The 20059-nt window shown below is 37.2% G+C and overlaps 1 protein-coding gene across 1 annotated transcript in view; it reads right to left on the bottom strand.

The window, feature by feature from the left end:
* The window catches only part of LOC122808573, a 185294-nt gene extending 166672 nt beyond the window's left edge, over window positions 1–18622 (bottom strand). The window contains exons 1-2 of the mRNA XM_044079531.1: window positions 17374–18622; window positions 2259–2380 (exon numbers count right to left, since the gene is read on the bottom strand). Of these exons, the coding sequence (XP_043935466.1) occupies window positions 2259–2380; window positions 17374–18622 (1371 nt within the window). The remainder of the gene's footprint in view (window positions 1–2258; window positions 2381–17373) is intronic.
* Between the last annotated feature and the right edge of the window lie 1437 nt (window positions 18623–20059).

Raw genomic sequence — 20059 nt, 5'->3', positions numbered from 1 at the left:
ATAATTTACTCACAGGAAATACCCTACTTTTACTAGCCATCCCACTAAATATCCTGCCATCTGAAGCACCGATGCCACATTACAATAATGAAGCAGAATATTTTGGTGTCTGCAAAAGTCACAATTCATCAAATATTATTCTTTAAGCAAGGGAAAACATACATTTTTGGTAGCCATGTAGAAAATGCAGTGAAATTCAACACTTCTGGGCATTTTGCTATCTGTGCTGCTGTGTGCAAGTCCAATTAACAGCTCACATTCCTGAAAAAGTTGTCATTGGTGGAGTAGATGCAGGATGAGTCTTAGGCCTGTTCAATCCTCTTTTGTTATGGGAGGGAGGTTTTCAACATGTTCCAGGTATATTCACTGTAGCTGTATCCCTGATGAAGGCCAGAGATCATATGGGTATACTCTATCTATGGGGACAGAGCATTTGATTACATATGAAAAGGACTGAATGAAAATTCTATCACCCCATTGTATGCCTAATCCTTTGGATGTGACTGATACATGCAGATAAATGCAGACAAAAACCCAGTCCCCTGTGGTGTAGGTGATGCCACATTCCCAATTTGTTTGACACTCACTGAAAAGAATGAATGTGATATTGTAGCTGAAAAGGGTCATCTTCATCTGACCAATAAATTCACCTGGATAACAAATATATAATAAATAAATAAATAAATAAATACACTGTATGATGCTGTATGTATCTATTGTGCCATATGAAAAATACTCACAACATTAATGCACAGGAAGGCACCATACATCAGTCACCCTACCTATTCCATGCTCTCTCACACACACACACACACACACACACACACACACACACACACACACACACACACACACACACACAAAACTCATAACTTAATCTTACTACCAAGTTCACATTGATTGTAAGTCTAAGCATGTGTGTGTATTTGTGTCTGTGTGTACACGCTCAAGTGCGCATGCTTTTTATCCCCTAAGCTTCATTGTTGATCTATTGATTTTAACTTCATCACCTACATTTTTATCCATTATCTCTCTAGTGGTAAAAGCACTTATGTGGAGAAGAGAACCAGCTAGGGCTCTCTAGGCAACCATGGGGTGACTTCTGGAGGGATTTCCACTTCCTCCCACCTCAGTAATGTCAGGAATGAAGGTAATATATGAAGTGACACTTGACTGCATGAGCAGGCATTACATGAAAATGTCAGGCACATATCAGGTAGCAAACATGCTCAGGGTTTATGGTTGCAGAAAGGTTTATTCTTACAGTCTTCCCTTATTTACAGTGAAAGTCTAAAGGAGTTAGGTAGCCAGAATACAGCTCCTAGACTACTGTCAAAAACATGCTACTTATGCTTAGGTGACAAAACACATGAAATCTACCAGCCAGTCAGACAGCTGCTTTGCCAAGAACATAAATACTCCCAGCCAATGGAACAGCTGTCTATCTAGGGAGAACATATAGACTCAGGTCTAGTGTGTCTTCTTACTGGTTCATGATTCTGATGTTTGGACTCAAAACATGAAACCAGTCATAATGCTTTTAGTGCCTGTCTGCTACACTTCTCTTTTTCAGCCATTTAAAAAGAAAAGCACCAGACATCCTTTCTGCATCTCTTCCTATCTCTGAGATAGGTGAAGTACTACCTTGGAATATAAACCACTAGTCACCTATCGCTCACCTGTCCTTACAAAAAGAGATAGCTTTTTAGTCTGTTGATGACATAAAATGCAGTTTCACATTTTAAGAACTTTCCTTGTGCTCACTGGCATTTCTCTAGCCATGGTCCTATACCTCCCGATTAACCTATCATGCTCTGGGATCTGGAACATGACATGGGAGATGTGTTACATATCTTTCCCCATAAACCACAATGTCATATATCTGTATGACTTATCACCCATCTAAACAAAATATTCCAAGCTATTACCTAAGCAAACAGAATGTGATTGTTAATATCCATGCATCTTAATGCTTCATTTATATTTGCTGGCATGATCCTTCAACCTTTAATGTAAAAAATGTTCTTCTTGTATTTCTGCTTCTAATTCATCTATATAGAACTGCTGATGAATAGGTAGAGCTATAAATGTTGCAGAAATTTTTTTTTATGCCCCATAACATTCTATAATACAGATATATTGCAAGCATGAGTTGGTACAGACACTGACAACATCTTCTACCATCACCTCTACTCTATCAAATTAAAAAAAGTACTGAATGGTATTCTTAAAGTGCTGTTATAGTTTGCAATACTCACGGTAAGAAGTATCAGGAAGGCTAAGCAAAGAACGAAGAGCCTGTGCTTCTCAGCCATCTGTAATCGGAGCATTTTTTTAATGACATGAACCTCAAGACAGATTTTGTGAGTGTTACATTGATCTTACAGTAAAGGGAAGTGCAATAACCCAGAAGAAGGGGAAGTGCAGTTAGAAGATCTGTCACATTACAAATCCCCACCCTCTTAGACGTTAGAAGTTGCATCTTTGCTTTTAAAGTGCACAGATTTTGTATTGTCTGATTTACAGGTATGAAAATACATCAGTTCTATATTGCATAAGTGACAGGTATGTACAGCTGTACTGTTTGCAGGTTTAATAATATTAATAGAATACTGTTTGCAGGTTTAATAATATTAATAGAAATCTAGCATAAAAATCTTTGAGGTCAGGGGTATGTTACACTGGAGACTATACAAAAATTACAATACACAAGTTGTTGAGAAGCACTGAAAATATGAATCACAAATAATGACTTAACTGAGGAAGCAATGGTCACACAGGATCATCCAATATCAACAGTTAGGAAAGAAGAAGCAAGAAAAAGTAGATGAAGAAAAAAAAAATAAAGCAGCATCATTTATGGAAATAGCTACATCTAGTGATTGCAGTGGCTTATATACTGAGAAAATACCAAGACTTGAAAGCAGAAATAGAGCAATGTGGAGCAAGGTCAACCAAACTGTTCCAGAAGTTTGGGGAGCAACTGTGTTAAAAAACAAAGAATGTTAATCATGCAGGTAACCTCATATAAACTGTAGAAGGAGGTACTTCTGAATTTTTATTTTTATTTTTATTTATAGCATTTATATCTTTATAACATTTTGACCTCTGCATATATAAAATCCAGAATGAAAAGGAGCAGATGAAAAGAAACCAAAACTGAAATATGAAATCATGACTGAATAACGTTAGTGATGCAACAGATAGTACGCTCACCTTTGGTGCTGGAAAACCAGAAGGCTGTGGGTTCTATTCCCACACATAGGTTCATAGGTTGATACTAGACTATCAGCCCTCGGGCCTATGCAAGCCTAGCCATAACAATTCCCTGGCTATTTCCTCCCACAGTATTTACTTCACTGGATCCCTGTCTAGCAGGGGGACTGATGTGATCCCCGGGGTGAATTTCCTATCTCCCATCCAACCATCAAGGTTCCTTTTGAAGAAGGCCAAAGAGGTGCTCTGCTTGACATGTATGGGCAGTCTATTCCAGAGTCTGGGGAGTCTCTGGGTCAGGAACCTATCCTTCCAGCATGTTTTGTTCATTGTGATGACAAGGCTTAGATCCCTGGAATGTGTGTCTCTGAGGGATTGGGATTTCTTTAAGTGTAGCATGTCCAACATCTCTGGGTTTGGCATGGTCTTGTATGTTAAGCAGAGATCGCCTCTGAGTAGACGATATGCGACAGAGTATAGGTAGAGTTTTTTTAGACGGTCAGCACAGGGCATCTGCTTTAGGCCTGTGATTCTTTTAGTGAGGTATTTCTGCGGCCTTTCCAGTTGTTGCAGATGTCTTGAGAGGTACATACCAAACGGGGCATTGTATTCTATAATGGGTTTAATGGGGGATGAGTACAGTGGGACAATGACCTCCTTTTTTCTGGATGAAAAGCCCTTAGTGATGAGGTGTGCCACATAGAAGGATTTCATGACTGTTGTAGCAATGTGGTTATCGAAGGTGAGACCACTGTCCACCTGTGTCCCTAAGTCTCTTATCACACTTTCAGTGTTTAGTGTACTGCCACATATGTGGTAATTCACAGGTACATGTTTTTTCCCAAAGGGGATAACTATACATTTCTTGGCATTGAGCTTGAGCCCTTGGCTCTGGCACCAAGCATCTGTTTCTGTAAGGCCCTTTTGTGGAATATCCACATCATTTGGGGATTCAGTAATGGCTCCCAGTTTGCAGTCATCTGTGAACTTTGTTAGCGAGAGTCCCTTAGTGTTGGCCTGTAATTCAGAGAAATAGATGCCAAACAAGAGTGGTTCCAGGACTGAACCCTGATGTACTCCACTTGTCTTGAGCTGGATTTGGAGTTGGCTACTTTTATGGTGTGGGTTCTGTCAGTAAGCCGGTTGGCAACACATCACGTGACGTAGGGATTAATGCCCAGATTAGTAAGTTTATCTATGATTCCAGTGTGGGGGATGGTGTCAAAGGCCTTGGCGAGGTCCAGAAAGGCTGTGTGGACCACCTTACTCTTGTCCACAGCTCTGGAGACTGATTTGAAGAAGTCGAGCAGGTTCAGGGGACAAGATCGGCCCTTCACGAACCCAAACTGCATGGGGTCCAGTGTTTGAAGGTTGCCAATGTCTTTGTTTATAAGTTCCATGATAATACGTACCATGGCCTTGCAGATCAAGCTTGTCAGACAGATTGGGTGGTAGTTCCCGGGATCCAAGGTGGATCCCCCCTTGTGGAGTGGGATAACTGTAGTTGTGCACCACCCAGTGGGCACAAAGCCTGAGATGAGGCTGTGATTAAACATGACACTTAGATGAGGTTCCAGTTCATTTTGTAGATCAGGTAGTACATAGCCTGGGATGTTGTCTGGTCCTATGGATGCTGTATTCTTAGCTTTGGAGTGTGCGTTTTTTACCTGTGTGGCCGTTATTACTGGAATTTAACAATCTTTCAGTATTGAGAGGGAGGTGAAATTTGCACTGAATCGATCTGCCAGGATATTGCAATATCCTTGGGATCAGTATATTTAATGTCATTCTATTGTAGCTCAGAGCAGATCTGAGCATTGCCATTTAGATTCTTGACATAGCTATAGAATGCCTTGTGGTTGTCTTTGAAATCTTTGGCAATTTTATTTTTGTAACTAGCTTTGGAGGATTTTATGAGGGATCTCAGCTTCTTACTGAGGCTGGTAAGGGAGTTTTTTGCATCCTGGGATTTTCCTCTTTTCTGAAACAGTTTCTTCCTTTTGTTGTAAAGTTTGTTTATGGCAAGGGACTACCGGACTGGCTTCCTTTTTTAGGAGGACAGCGTCTTGGTTCTATTGTGGATGGCACGATTCATGCATGAGTGGATGTGCTTGTACAGTGCCTTAGTGTAGGATTCAGCAGTCGAACAGTTCCTGTCTGCATGGGTGTCATGAAGTTTGTCACTTCTGACTTGGGTAGCATGAAGTTGGCTTTGGAGAAGTTTTTACAGAGATTTTCTTACTAGGGGGTGGGGGTGGGATGTGGATATCAAGGGTGAATAGCTTATGGTCAGACCTGACCAAGGAGGGGGTGACCACTGGTGTGGAGCATCAATTTCCCATGTTGGTAATGACCAGGTCTAGGATATTGGAGCCCATGTTGGGACTAAGGATTCCAAGATCTGTTGGGCAATGATGTTGGTACACAAGTAGTTTTCCCAGTTAATGGCAGGGTAGTTGAAATCACCCAGTATAAGGTGTTTGGTTGTATCTTAATATTTTCCAGTATGTTTAGGAAGGTGTAGTGAGAATCTTGGAGCATGTTGGGGAATCTGTAGCAAGCTACAATTTGGATTGCAGTCTTACCTAGTGTTAGTTGCACCTAGAGAATTTCAGATGCATTGTGTTGGGCAACTAGCCTGGTGTTGTGAATATCCTTGGTGAATATGGACACTCCTCCACCTTTAGTGTTTAGGTCCTGGTTTGGTGTCCGAGAAGTGTGGTAAGAGTTGTAGCCTGGTATTGCAGGGGTGCTCTCTGGAGCATTGAACCATGTCTCAGTTACTGCACAGATATCAATGTTCTCCATTGTTAGGAGTACCTCTAGAGAGTGCATTTTGAGGTACAGACTTCTAGCGTTGAGTAGCATTACCTTCAGATTTTGCATGCTTGTACCTGTTACGGTGCTGGTTTTGTCCTTTGAACTTTGCCTAAAAAAGGCACTATAGGGGTGGCAAGAGCCTTAGCCAGCAACCTGAATCCCAGGGCGACAGGTGCAGACCATCTCTGGTAAAACATCGTGGTCTGTTGATTATGTTGTCCCAGGCAGACAGATATTGGATCCCCTTTGAATGGCACCAGAAGCTTAGCCAATTGTTGAAGTCAATCATTTTGTCCTTATACTGTGGTATCATTCTGGGCAAAGGCAGGATGCTACTCAGGGCAAGGGTCATACCTGCCTGGGCCACATGATCTGAGAGCTCTTCCATGTCTCTTTTCATGTAGCCCAGGGAGGTACATCTCAAGTCATTCACTCCAATATGGACAATGAGAGAATCATATTTGTACTTGTGGAGTGACTTGAGTACATGCGTTATGTGGCAGATCCTGGCACCCGACAGGCAGCTGACTGTAATTTTCTCTTTGTTCAGCCTGGTGAGTGGGATATCAGTGTGCCTGACTATAGAGTCACCTATGACTAAAGTATTGAGTACGTTGTCTTGCCTTAGGGGCTGTTGTTGGGTGGAACACTGGCGTTGTGAGCTATGTGACACTTTGGTTGTGATTGGTGTTTGTTTGCGTTTCAGCTTCGGAGGTCCTTGTTGCTTGGGCAGGTTAATGTTAAGGGCCTCCACATATGTGGGTTTAGTGTTGCTATGTGTGGGTGTTGGTGGTATGGGTTTAGAAGGGCTATTTGTTGTTTGAGGTGTAGTGTGGGTGTTAGCCTTCTACTCTTGACTGTCTAGCGCAATTTTGGGTGGAGAGAGCTTTGCTTCTAGTTTGACTATGTTAGTGCACCTCTCACAGGTTGTAGTGTTGGGTGGAAGGAGGAGAGGGTTTTTGATTGCTGATACTGTAGAGCAGCTTTAGGGGTTGCTGCACTCTAGCATGTGCCATTAAACTAAGGTTCCATTTGTTTGAGTTGATGGTAACTTAGGTGTATGTTAAAGTTCCCACAGCACCCATCAAGAAAAGTAGTGGGGTCTTTATTGATTATCACAACTTATATACATTATTTACATAATATACACTGTTTAGAATTCGTTGCACTTTTTATGTACAATACAGTGCAGCCCCATATGCTTTAATCATTTCACCCACCCTTTTTTCCAAAGACAAAAACATAATATCTTCAAAATCTCAGATAATATCCATTTCCCATTAAACTTCATGTCATTAAGTGTCTCATTCCATATTGTCCATAAAATATAGAATATCTTTTATCAGTTTCCTTAACCTCTTTTCATTTTTTTATTACTATAATACCCATATTCAAACACATTCATATTTAAATTTTCAACATTTTTGAAACCTTTCAACATCCTATTTTTACATAATTTCCCATAACGTCTTCACTCTAACACTTCAAAAATGTTTTATTGTTTCAAATTCCTACAGTGATTACACACTCTTTCTTGTATTCTTTTACAGGGCATATTAGCTCTAACAGGTAGTTTACCTTGTTCCAGTTTCCACAAGAAATCTTTATATTCATATATTTTCTTACACCATGCAAATCTTATTTTAATGCAATTTCTTTTTTCATTCTCCAAATGCTTCCATGAGAAAACATAATAATGTTTATTCTTTATATTTAAATACCATTATTTTCTATTTTCCCACATTATTTATATCCAATTTCTATAAAAATTGTTTTGGTATTCTTTTATATCTTCATTCACATAATTCTTCCATCTTTTTCTTAAATCTATCCTCTTCTGAAAAAATCATATATTTAACTTTCAATACAGGATCTTTTAAATTCCTATCCTTTTTTAGTCCTACCAGAGCTCTACAAAGATTCAAAGAAGTTGCATGAATAATTGAATTAACCCTAGCCCCCTTCCTCTTCCTTAACACACAGAATCCCTCTTATAACTGGATTTAAACTTGATTCCCATATAAAAGAAAATACAATGGACAATATCTCTTTTTCATACCTAGATGGAATCATATATGCACTTGATACATAATCCATTTTGCCCAAAATAATCAAATTTATTAAATATACTTTTTATACAACAGCTTATATTACTTCAACATACACATTTCTCTTAATCTGTCTATTTTTCTCCCACTGTTTATCACTATGCTCACCTGTTCCAAAACTTCTTTTTTTTGGCTTTTCCCAGTTAGGGGTCACCACAGTGGATCACCTGTCCATTCATGATTGGCAGTGGAGTTTTACGGTGTTGAGTTGCCAGCCCGGTGCCCAACCTTCCATGGAAGGCACACACTCACACCTAGGGCCAGTTTAGAGTATCCAATCCACCTACAGCATGTCTTTGGGATGTGGGAGGAAACCAGAGCACCTGGAAGAAAGTCACACAACCACAGGGAGGATATGCAGACTCCGAACAGAAGGCACCCCAGCCGAAGATCGAACCAGAGAACTTCTTGCTGTGAGGTGGCAAAACTAACGGCTGCACCACCGCAGCCACCCATGCTTACCTGTTCCAAATACTGTTCCAAATACTATTCCAAAATGTCTATAAACTCATCATTAAACTGAATACATTCTATACTTCCCGTAAACCCAAACCCTTTACATTTGTCTTTATTTATACATAAACCAAGCATTTTTAAATGCTGATTTAGCTTTTTAATTCCCTCTTCCATGCACTTGTTATTCTTAGTAACTAAGACTATATTATCTGCATATGTAAGAATTACTGAAATTTGTTTTCCTTCTGTTATCTTATAACCTGCAGTATTATCACTCTATTAATTTTATTAACAACCAAATTCATAACTAAAGCAAATAAAATGCTACTCACAGGACATCCTTGCCTTATCCCACACTCTGTTTTTATTTCTTCACTTAACCATTCATTTAATATTATTCTCACATTATTTTTCTCATACACTGACATAATTATTTTTATCTTTTCAATTATATTATAATCCCTTAATATATCAAATAAATATTCATACTGTATTCCATGAAATGCTTTGATCACATCTCCTACCATACATTTAGTTTCCACCCTTTTATTTATAATGTCGTCTATCAATTCTTTCATTATCCATAATAGATCCTGACTTCTTTTCCCTTTCTTGCTAAAATTGTTCATTCAAGCAATTGATATACTTTATTTCTTAGTCTTTACCTATTATTCTCATAAATATCTTATAATCTGTATTATTCAGTACTAATGGTGCCCAATTTCTTATATCATCTTTTTCTCATTTTTTCCATATGAATTTCATAATTCCAATACCTATTTCTTTTTCCACCACTCCTATCTCTAACCCTTCAGTTAATAGCCCTAGAAAATACACCTTTGGCCATTATTTCATATTATTATTATACATATGATATTCAATGCTGTCCATTCCTGTAGCATTTGTCCATATTAAGTTATTTTAAAATTCCATTAAATTCTTCTGCACTTCTGTTTTTTCCAAACTTTTATTATCCTCCTTACTCAATTTTTCAACTTTCCATTTTTGCCTCTCTTTTATCTTTTTCTTCACAAAATTCTTCTCTGTATGCTCCCTTATTACTTTCAGTATTTTGTCTTGCATATTTACACTTTCTCCTTCATTAGTCTTTTATTCCCTTATTATCCTTTTATTCTCATTTGCTATTTTATTCAGATAACAAGCCACCACTTCCCTTTTCCCTTGTAAGAAATATATTTGTTTATATAACATTTTCTTAATTTTTTCCTGATTTATATCATATATTTATTCTCCTTTTCATAAAAAAAAACATTATTTCTTAACACTTCAAGTACCTCATGCCTCAAAAGCCTATATTTTAGTTTCTATATCCTTCTCTTCACAGCTTGACCTTCCAGAAAACACTATTTATACTTTTCTTTAAAACTTATCCACCAACTCATCCAGTGTTCATAAAAAATCTCATCTCTATATGATCTTTGCATAATTGATTAATCTCTTTTCTACCTTCTTCATCTATTTTTTTTTCATTAAACCTCTTAATACCTTTACCAATTTTTATATATCCTTCTCCTGCACTTCTACCCGTATAGCTGTGCATTCCACAAAACCTGTTACTTTTATTCCTTCTTATACAAATTTTAAACTGTCAAATATTAGAAAATAATCAATTTCTGTTTTTATTTAATTTCTGTTATAAGTCCCATGTCTGTTGTCCCATATGAATAACTTTCCACTTTTCATTATCTCATATACATTCCTAACATCACTTTCTTCTTTCATTTTTTCCTTCTTTTTCTTAAATCACAGTTAAAATCACCTACTAATATTATTTCCATATTTACTCCTACATAATTTAGAATTTTTTAAAATATTATCTCTCTTTCTTTCTTTGTAACATATGTATATATTGCAATTATTCTGTAAACATCATTTTTAACCTCAGTTCTACTATCATAATATCTAAAACTTTTATTGTTTCCTGACATAACACACCTATTTCAGAACATGCATCTTTTCCCATATTTCAAATAATATTTCTACCCTGTAGCTCTTCTGTTTGTAGTTTTTTTCCTTCTGTTAATACTCTTGTGTTTTCTAATACAAATTATATGCATATCAACAGCACACCATTCTAATATGCCTATTCTTATTTTAATATTCTTGATACTATTAACATTTATTGCTTTAATTTTCAGCCCCCTTTTAAAATAAAATTATTATCCCCTCCACATTTAACCATCACTTTTTTATTTTCTTTCACAATTACACTTTTAAACTTCTCTTTTCTCTCTTTCACATCTTTCCCTATAGAATTCTTATTTCCTCTCATTACTTTCCAGTTTGCATATTTCTCTTCACTTGTATCTTGCACCACTTCCTCCCCTTCCTTTTTTTTATTTTTTTTCGTCTGCATTTATTCTTCATTATATTCTTGTATAGTATTTGTGTTCTTCAGGTTCCTCAACTATATTTCATTCTATATCATATGCACATTCCTGTATCTGATCTTATTCTATATTTTTTGCATTTTCTTTACAATCAACCAATACATACCTAGTATGCCCACATTTTTACATATCATATTACATTTCATAGCTTTATGACCTGGCTTACCACAAATAAAACATTTCCTTTTGTCACAATTACTTATCAAATTGTCATCCTTTCTACAAAAACAGCATGTTTTTGGTTGTCACCTATATTTAACAAAACCTATATTACCATCCACATTTATCACTTGGAAAATATATAACATTTTCTTTTTCCATTTTCAAAATTACCCCACATTCCAAACTCCCAGTCCATAAACCTCTATCATCATATATTTTTGTAATGTCCGTAACTTCTTTACATAAAGTCTTTAATAGTCCTTTAACAATTCTTTTTTGACTTCTGTTCAAAATTGCACAGAAATCCTCTTTTTAGTTTCTCTATAAAAAGCTTTCACCATGTAAGAGTTCCAAGGAATACAGACTTTTTTTCACTCAAACAGCTCTAAAAATCTCTTTATATGCTGTCCAGTCTCTCAAACAAAATGTTACAATACGTTTCTTTATTAATGTGAATTAAAGCTCTTACCTCTTTGGTGAAAATACCCAGTGGTGCAATCAGTGTCCCAAACCTCATACCTTTTGAGTTCTTTTTCTTCTTTACTACTTAGCCTTATCAAGAATTTCTTCCTCACCATCTCTTTCAGGCCTTCCACTCATCTGTCTCCTTCTTTTGTTATCTGTGTATACAATCTCTTCTTTACTGTAGTCTGTACCACCTCTTCTTCCTGTATCTTCTCCATAATTCAACCCATCATGCTGCCGTTTTACTCTCTGGTTCACCCTGGTCTACTATTTCTTTTAAATAAACATCCCACAACCCTGCCAACTGGAGAGCAGTAACAACACAAGACTGTATTGAATCTTTTTCTCTATTAAGATTTTGCTGAATGATCTTCTGACTCCATAATTGGTACAGCCACTCTCCCATTTAATGCACCAAGCTGATCTTGAGAAAGCTTGACTGCCTTTGACTCCTCACAATGTTCCACTCCTTCAGCTACACAGTCTGCCCTTACATCGCCTCTTCACTCTGCACCACATTTTTCCCATTCATCTTCAGTGATTCACTTTTCCTTTACAAATCTACTTCATTGCAACTCTTGACATACTCCATTGCTTCTCCCTGCCTCTCTGAGCCAACTTTGAACTCAGAACAGAAGAAGGAAGCATCACCAGCAATAGCATCCCCACTCATGGGATTTTACTCTCTTTTGCAACAGTTTCTTCCTTCTGTTGTAGAGTTTGTTTATGGCAGGGGACCACCAGATTGGCTTCCTTTTTTAGAGGATAGCATCTTGGTTCTATTAGGGATAGCACAATCTATGCACTTGTGTAAGTGCTTATAGAGTGCATTTGTGTAGGATTCAGCAGTCGTAGCTGTATTGCCCATCTGCATGGGTGTCATGAAGTTCGCCACTTATGTCTTGAGAAGCATGAAGTTGGCTTTGGAGAAATTTTTTACAGTGGTTTCCTTAATGGGAGGGTGGGGGTGGGTTGTGGATATCTATGGTGATTAGCTTGTGGTCAGATCTGACCAACAAAGAATTGAGTTCAGGAGTGAAACACCGGTCACTCATGTTGGTAATGACTAGGTCTAGGATATTTTTGCCCCGGTGGGGGTGTGGATAAGTTGATTCAGAGCATTGTAATTTATGAATTCCAGAAAGCATTGAGTGAAGGAGTTGGTACATGAGTAGTTTTCCCAGTTAATGGTGAGGAAGTTGAAATTGCCCATTATTAGGGTGTTTGGTTGAACCCTAATATTTTCTAGTATATCAAGAAATGAGGAATGGGAATGCATGGGTGTCATAAAGTTTGCCACTTCTGTCTTAAGAAGCATGAAGTTGGCTTTGGAGAAATTTTTTTACAGTGGTTTCCTTAATGGGGGGTGGGGACGGGATGTGGATATCTATGGTTATTAGTTTGTGGTTGGATCTGACCAACAAGGAGTTGAGTTCAGGAGTGGAATACCAGTTACTCATGTTGGTAATGAATAGGTCTAGGATATTGTTGCCCCAGTGGAGGTGTGGATAAGTTGATCCAGGGCATTGTAATTTATGAATTCCAGAAAGCATTGAGTGAAGGAGTTGGTACATGAGTAGTTTTCCCAGTTAATGGTGAGGTAGTTGAAGTCACCCATTATTAGGGTGTTTGGTTGAACCCTAATATTTTCCAGTATATCAAGAAAAGAGGAGTTGGAATCTTGGAGCATGGTGGGGAATCTTTAGCAAGCTACACTTTGGATTGCAGTTTTGCCCAGAGTTAGTTGCACTTGGATAATCTTGGATGCATTATGTTGAGCAACTAGCCTGGAGGTGTGGATATCCTTAATTAATATTGACACACCTCTGCCTTTGGTGTTCCACTCCAGGTTAGATGGCTGAAAGGTGTTGCATGTGTTATAGCCTAGTAATGCAGGGGTGCTTTCTGGGGCCTTGAGCCAGGTCTCAGTCACTGCACAGATATCTTTGTTCTCCATTTTAAGGAGTGCCTCGAGTGAGTACATTTTGAGGTTTAGACTTCTAGCATTGAGTAGCATTACCTTCAGTGTTTGCATGCCTGTACTTGTTATGGTGGTGAATTTGTCATTTGAATCTTGCCTAAAAAAGGCACTATAGAGGCTACAAGAGCTTAGCCAGTTTCCAGAATCCCAGGGGCAACAGGTGCAGGCCATCTCTGGCAAATCATCATGGTCTGTCAACCATGTCGTCCCAGGCAGACAGATACTGGATCCCCATAGAATAACACCAGAAGCTTGTTGAAGTCAATCATTTTGTCCTTGTACTGCGGTATCATTCTGGGAAATGGCAGGATGCTACTCAGGGCTAGGGTCATACCTGCCTGGGCTACAAGATCAGAGAGCTCTTCCATGTCTCTTTTCATGTAGTCCAGGGAGGTACATCTCAGGTCATTCACATCAGCATGTACAATGACAGAGTCATATTTATATTTGTTGTGGAGTGACCTGAATGCGTGGGTTATGTGGCGGATCCTGGCACCCAACAAGCAACTGACAGTAACCTTCTCTTTGTTTAGCCTGGTGAGTGGGATATCAGTGTGCCTGACTATAGAGTCACCTATGACTAGTGTATTGGGTACGTCGTTTTGCCTTATGGGTTGTGGTTGAGTAGCACACTGAGTCTGTGGGCCATGTGTCATTTGGGTTGTTTTGGGGGGTGGACGTTTCTTGCGTTTCTGCTTTGGAGTTCTCTGTTGCTTGGGCGGATTATTATTGAGAGCCTTCGTGAATGTTTTTGTGTTTTTATGTGTGGATTTTTGTGGTGTAGGTTTAGTGGGACTATGTTATGAGTGTGATGTAGTGCAAGTGTTACCTTCTCCTCCTGACTGTCAAGTTCAGTCTTGGTTGGAGAGAGCTTTGCCTCCAGTTTGGCTAGATAAGTGCATCTCTCACAGGTTGTAGTGTTGGGTGGTAGGAGGAGAGGGTTGTCTGTGTATATGAGGCAATTGCTACATTGCCCTAAGATGCCCAGATTCATCAGGTAGACAGGAGAAAACACCGGGAGCTGCTCCTTGGACATGCCTGAATAAAAACTATTTTCCTCTAGACAAGTGAGGAAAATAAGAACAAGAGCTGTTTTCCACTAAACAAATGAGAAAGCTAAGTACAAAAACTGTTTTCCTTTAGGTAATAAGGAAGGTTGAGTGTTGTAGTAATTTGTAGCTTATTTAGTGGTTACAACAAGTTCTGAGCAAGTGTTGAGAACAAAGAAGCAAATTCAAGTGCTAAAACTAAGAAACTGACTAGTTCTAAAGGAAAAACTGAAGAGCAGACTTTATGGCGCTGGGAATAGTTTAACCCTAGCTATGCGGCACTGTGCGATGTGCAAACTCACGCAAATCTGCGCAAACATGGGTTTTTAACTCAGAAAGTTGAAACGGATAGAAATCAGCCCAAAATGACCAATAAGGTTAATTTCAGAGCTGGAAACCACTCCTCTTGTGACAGATAGGCTGATCAATGCTTACCACTCCCACTGATAAGTAGAAAGACTTCCCACTACCACAAAAAGGTCTGGACAACTCAGAAACACAAACTAACGTCCTGTTTTTTTTGTTTTAATTTTTTGTGAAATTAAACAGAAAAAAGCAATTTAAACATTAAATATGCACAGAAAATGCTGTTGCACTTGGGTGTGATGCCTACAGTAGTAAATGCAGTTATTTTTTTAACTTTAAGCTGAAAATCAAAATGCACACACAGTAATATGATTTAACAGTAAAATGCAGCAGAAATAACAACAGAACCACAGTAAAAATGGCTTTTAAAGTGTGATAAGCAAAAACAGTCAAGAAAAAAACACTAAGATTCTTAGAATTGTGATTTTTTTTCTCTTGATAAGCATGGGAATGCCTTTGTGTAATGTCTGACCATTTGTGGTGAGGCTGTAGCTTGGTCAAAGCCAAAGTTAATAACAGCCTGCATTTAAATTGGAACCTGTGCACTGAGAGACAGCCTTACAAGACTATATGCAAATATATAGAGCTGAGTATATTTTTCTGTATTATTCTGTATTATAGAGCTAAATTGTTGCTTAGATATCTGTTGTCTTACTGTTCTGCAAATATACAGAGATCAGTATATATTTTTCTGGTTTTATAATTTGCATTGTGATTCCTCACATCTCTGTTGAAACTGTCTTCCCCAACCCACCCCTCATTTTCTGCCTTGTCTTCAGCTGATATAACTGTTTTTTATAGCTTGTGTGTTGCTTAACTCCAGGTTCCCTTAATTTGACCTGTTAATAACAGCCTGCATTTAAATTGGAACCTGTGCACTGAGAGAGAGCCTTACAAGACTATCTGCAAATATATAGAGCTGAGTATATTTTTCTATATTATTCTGTATTATAGAGCTAAATTGTTGCTTAGATATCTGTTGTCTTATTGTTCTGCAAATATACAGAGATCAGTATTTATTTTTCTGGTTTTATAATTTGCACTGAGATTCCTCACATCTCTGTTGAAACTGTCTCCCCCACCCCCCACCCCCTCATTTTCTGCCTTGTCTTCAGCTGATATAACTGTTTTTTATAGCTTGTGTGTTGCTTAACTCCAGGTTCCCTTAATTTGACCCGTTAATAACAGCCTGTATTTAAATTGGAACCTGTGCACTGAGAGAGAGCCTCACAAGACTATCTGCAAATATATAGAGCTGAGTATATTTCTCTGTATTATTCTGTATTATAGAGCTAAATTTTTGCTTAGATATCTGTTGTCTTACTGTTCTGCAAATATACAGAGATCAGTATATATTTTTCTGGAAACCAAATCTGGCAGCCGCTGCAGAAAGACACCAACAATAGCGTAACACAATTTTATTTTCCGCTTTCGTCCGTAGACTTCATCAGAATGAAGAAAACCATACAAAATGAAGCCTTAAATACAATACATCTAATTACCCTTAATTACTAATTAATTAATAAACCAATTACTAAACTATGCATTCAAAAAATATCTATAAATAACAATTTATAAAAAACAGATATGTATGTATTAAAAACATTATCAAATATAATTTCATGTAATATGTAAGCAAACAAAATCATTACTTTTGTCCACTTTCAACTTTTGATTTTTCAAAAAACATTTTACATTAATGGACTCATTAAGTCCGGGAGGGTGATCTGATTTTAATTTAATTTGCCACTCGGTTTCTCTCTGCAACAAAAAGTTTTTAAAGTCCCCCTCCCTCATATCCCTATGACACACTTCTAAAATAGAAAATAAAAATTTCTTAAAATTCTTACACATTGTACTGTGTTTAAAAAGGGCATTTTTATCATCCTTCATTTTAATACAATACAAATGCTCCCTAATGCGAGTTCTAAGCTCCCTTGTCGACATTCCCACATAAAATGCAGTACATGAAGAACACATTGCTATGTATACTATACCAGAAGTACGACAATTCACATAACCAGGTACTGAAAAAATTCTATCAGAAGAAATGACCGAAATATAAGGTCCAACAGAAACATATCTACACATGTTGCAAACATTACAGCAGTGCATCCCTTTTTTAACTGTAGTAATATTATTTTTAGACTCCCTACATTGTGATAAAATTCTTTTTAAATTCCTATCATTCCTCTCAACAAACAATGGTTTGTCACCCAAAATGCTATACATATCAGAGTTACCTCTAATAACTCTCCAATTTTTAGTTAAAATATTTTTTATATGTTTGATGTCAGAATTCATTCCCAAGGTGCAAACCATACCACTGGTCAATTTACCACTGGCCCTAACTGGCTTTGTGTTGATATTGTCAAACATTAAACACAATATTGGAGCAAAATCTGTGGTACGTCTACGGAAAACATCTGTGGCAATATCCGTAAGTTCATTTAGTGGAAAACCCCTATCTAAAAATAGGGAAATAATAAATCCAAATTCATTTAGGGCATCAGAATTTTTTGAAGTCATGCGACTAGCTCTAATGAACTGTCCTTTCGGAATATTGGAAATGACATGTTTTGGATGTCCACTTTTATAATGAAGATACCCATTGTTAAAAGTATGTTTCCTGTGAATTAAACTATGTAGCCTCATGTCCTCACTATCCCACATTAAATTGACATCCAAAAAATCTATATTGATGCCATTACCACCAATAACAAATTGGATAAATGTTGAGAATGAATTCATATCTCTAAGGAACAAACCTAAATCCAAGTCCTTACGGTCCAAAATAAAGAACAGATCATCAATAAAACGGCAGTGGAACATGATATGATACTTATCAACCAAAAAGGGCATGAATTCACGCTCCCACATTGCCATGACTACATTGGCATATGCAGGAGCAGCTGAAGACCCCATAGCTGCTCCTTTCTTTTGCCTATAATAAGTTTGTTCAAATACAAAAAAATTATTTTCTAAAATAATCTCTAGAAACCTACATATTAATGAAACTGTTCTTTTAGAAAACCCATTGTAATATTTCAACAAGAAATTATTCACAGCTTCAATTCCTAAATCATGAGGTATGCAGGAATACAATGATACTACATCTGCTGTAATCATCACATGTAATGTGGGATCAAAACTAAATGTTGTCAAAAATGTGTTTAATTTTGCTAAAAAATGCCAAGAGTCCTTTAAAAAAGACACTTCTTGTTGAATAGTAGGACCAAGTAGTGCATCAATAACCAGTGCTAAACCTTCCGTGATGGAATGAGAGGAAGATACAATGGGTCTAAAAGGGGGGTTTTCTAAAGACTTGTGAGATTTCGGAATTCCAAAAAAAATTCCTATACGTGGATGTTCAATAACACAGAAATCATACAAATCACCACTAATGTCACCCTCCATAAGGGCTTCATATAAATATGAGTGTATAGCACCTTGTCGTTTATGTATCTCGAAAAGTGAAATTAATTCATATTCTACTGTATTGTTCAAAAGTTTCAAAACCCCTTCCTTATAGGATTCTGTTGTCATAACAACAATATTATTGCCCTTATCACTTTTCATAAATCTCATCCTATCACACAATGCTTTCAGATTTTTTAAGGCATTTAGCTCACTCAATGAAAGGTTGTAATCTATTTTCTGTTTTTTATCTAATAACTGTGAAATGTCCTGTAAGCAGAATTCCTCAAAGATATTCAATGTATGATGTAACCTAGAACAAAAAATTGATGGTTTCAAAAAAACTTTTTCTGTTTTAGAAACATCATGTAACAAATACTGTAGATTAAGTTTTCTTACATACTTTTTTATGTCCACAGTAGTTTTGACATAATCAGCCCTACAACAAGGTACAAAATTCAACCCTAACTGTAAAACACTCAACTCAACAGGAGAAAAAACATAATCAGTCAGATTTATGACACTAAAAAGACTGCTAGAATGATCTAAGTTTCGTCCCCCGATGACTGGGAATTCAAAAAAGTCCGACTTCTAGTAATAACTGTCTTTAATGTCTGTTGTTTTTTGTTACTGTTATTCGATGACAAAGAAGTAGTTCCTAAAGAATTAGCAGAACTATTTTGATTGGAAACACAATTTGACTTGTTACCAACAAAATTGTCAGTTATATTAACATGATTACTGATACCCGTTCCCGATGCAAGATCGGTTTCCTTTCCAACAATTTTTTCACATACTTCATTGTCACTAGAAATATACACTTCACGAACTGATTTCTTTCCAGTAGTTGAATCAAACACACCTACGGGTTTGAACACCATAGAACTTTTAACAGTATTTCCTGTCGGTTTATAATGGTTTGTTAAACCGACTTTTTTCGTCGCATAACCATTTGACTGTTCAATGTTTTGGCGGGCACTATTAAAGACCCTGTTACTTTTGTTCTTGTCAAAAGGGCCAAAGTTAGTAAACACAGAATTAGATTCATATGCCTCAATGTCCCGTAATAACTTGTTATGTTTTCTACTGACATTCTCGTTGAAAGACTGATTTAAATCATGTAACAAGTTATTAAAAAATTCACCAAACTCATCTTCATCAAATTGTTCTCTGAAAAATGATTCTAAAGAAACAATTTCTTCCTTTAACACCGATAACTTTTTTATATTGTTATCGACCAGCAGGTTCAAAAACTTTAAACCTGCTTCATTAAAGAAGCCCGTTAAAGTCTGAAAAAATGGGTCATCAACATGTATTCCATTGGGGCACTTAAAAAATCGCAGCCCCTTTGGAACAATTTGCAATTCTAAACACCGCGTAAAATAACAGTTTTCAAGATGAATAGAGTTATACCTTTGAAGCAATTTGTAGAATTGTTCACGTTTTTCCGAGAAATTTCGATGCCACGGTGTATTTTTATTATTTCCTTGTTGTCGACCAAAAGTTCCAAAAGGATTTTCCGCACGGTCAAAAAAATGCTTTAGCGTCGCTTGACCAATGATGCGTTGCTCCTTCATACCTGGACCCGGAAGACTGGTAGTATTCTTT

The sequence above is a fragment of the Protopterus annectens genome, chromosome 8.part0 (assembly GCF_019279795.1).
Source record: "Protopterus annectens isolate FY-2018-M chromosome 8.part0, PAN1.0, whole genome shotgun sequence".
NCBI lineage: Eukaryota > Metazoa > Chordata > Ceratodontiformes > Protopteridae > Protopterus > Protopterus annectens.
This window is presented reverse-complemented; position numbering and strand designations above follow the sequence as displayed.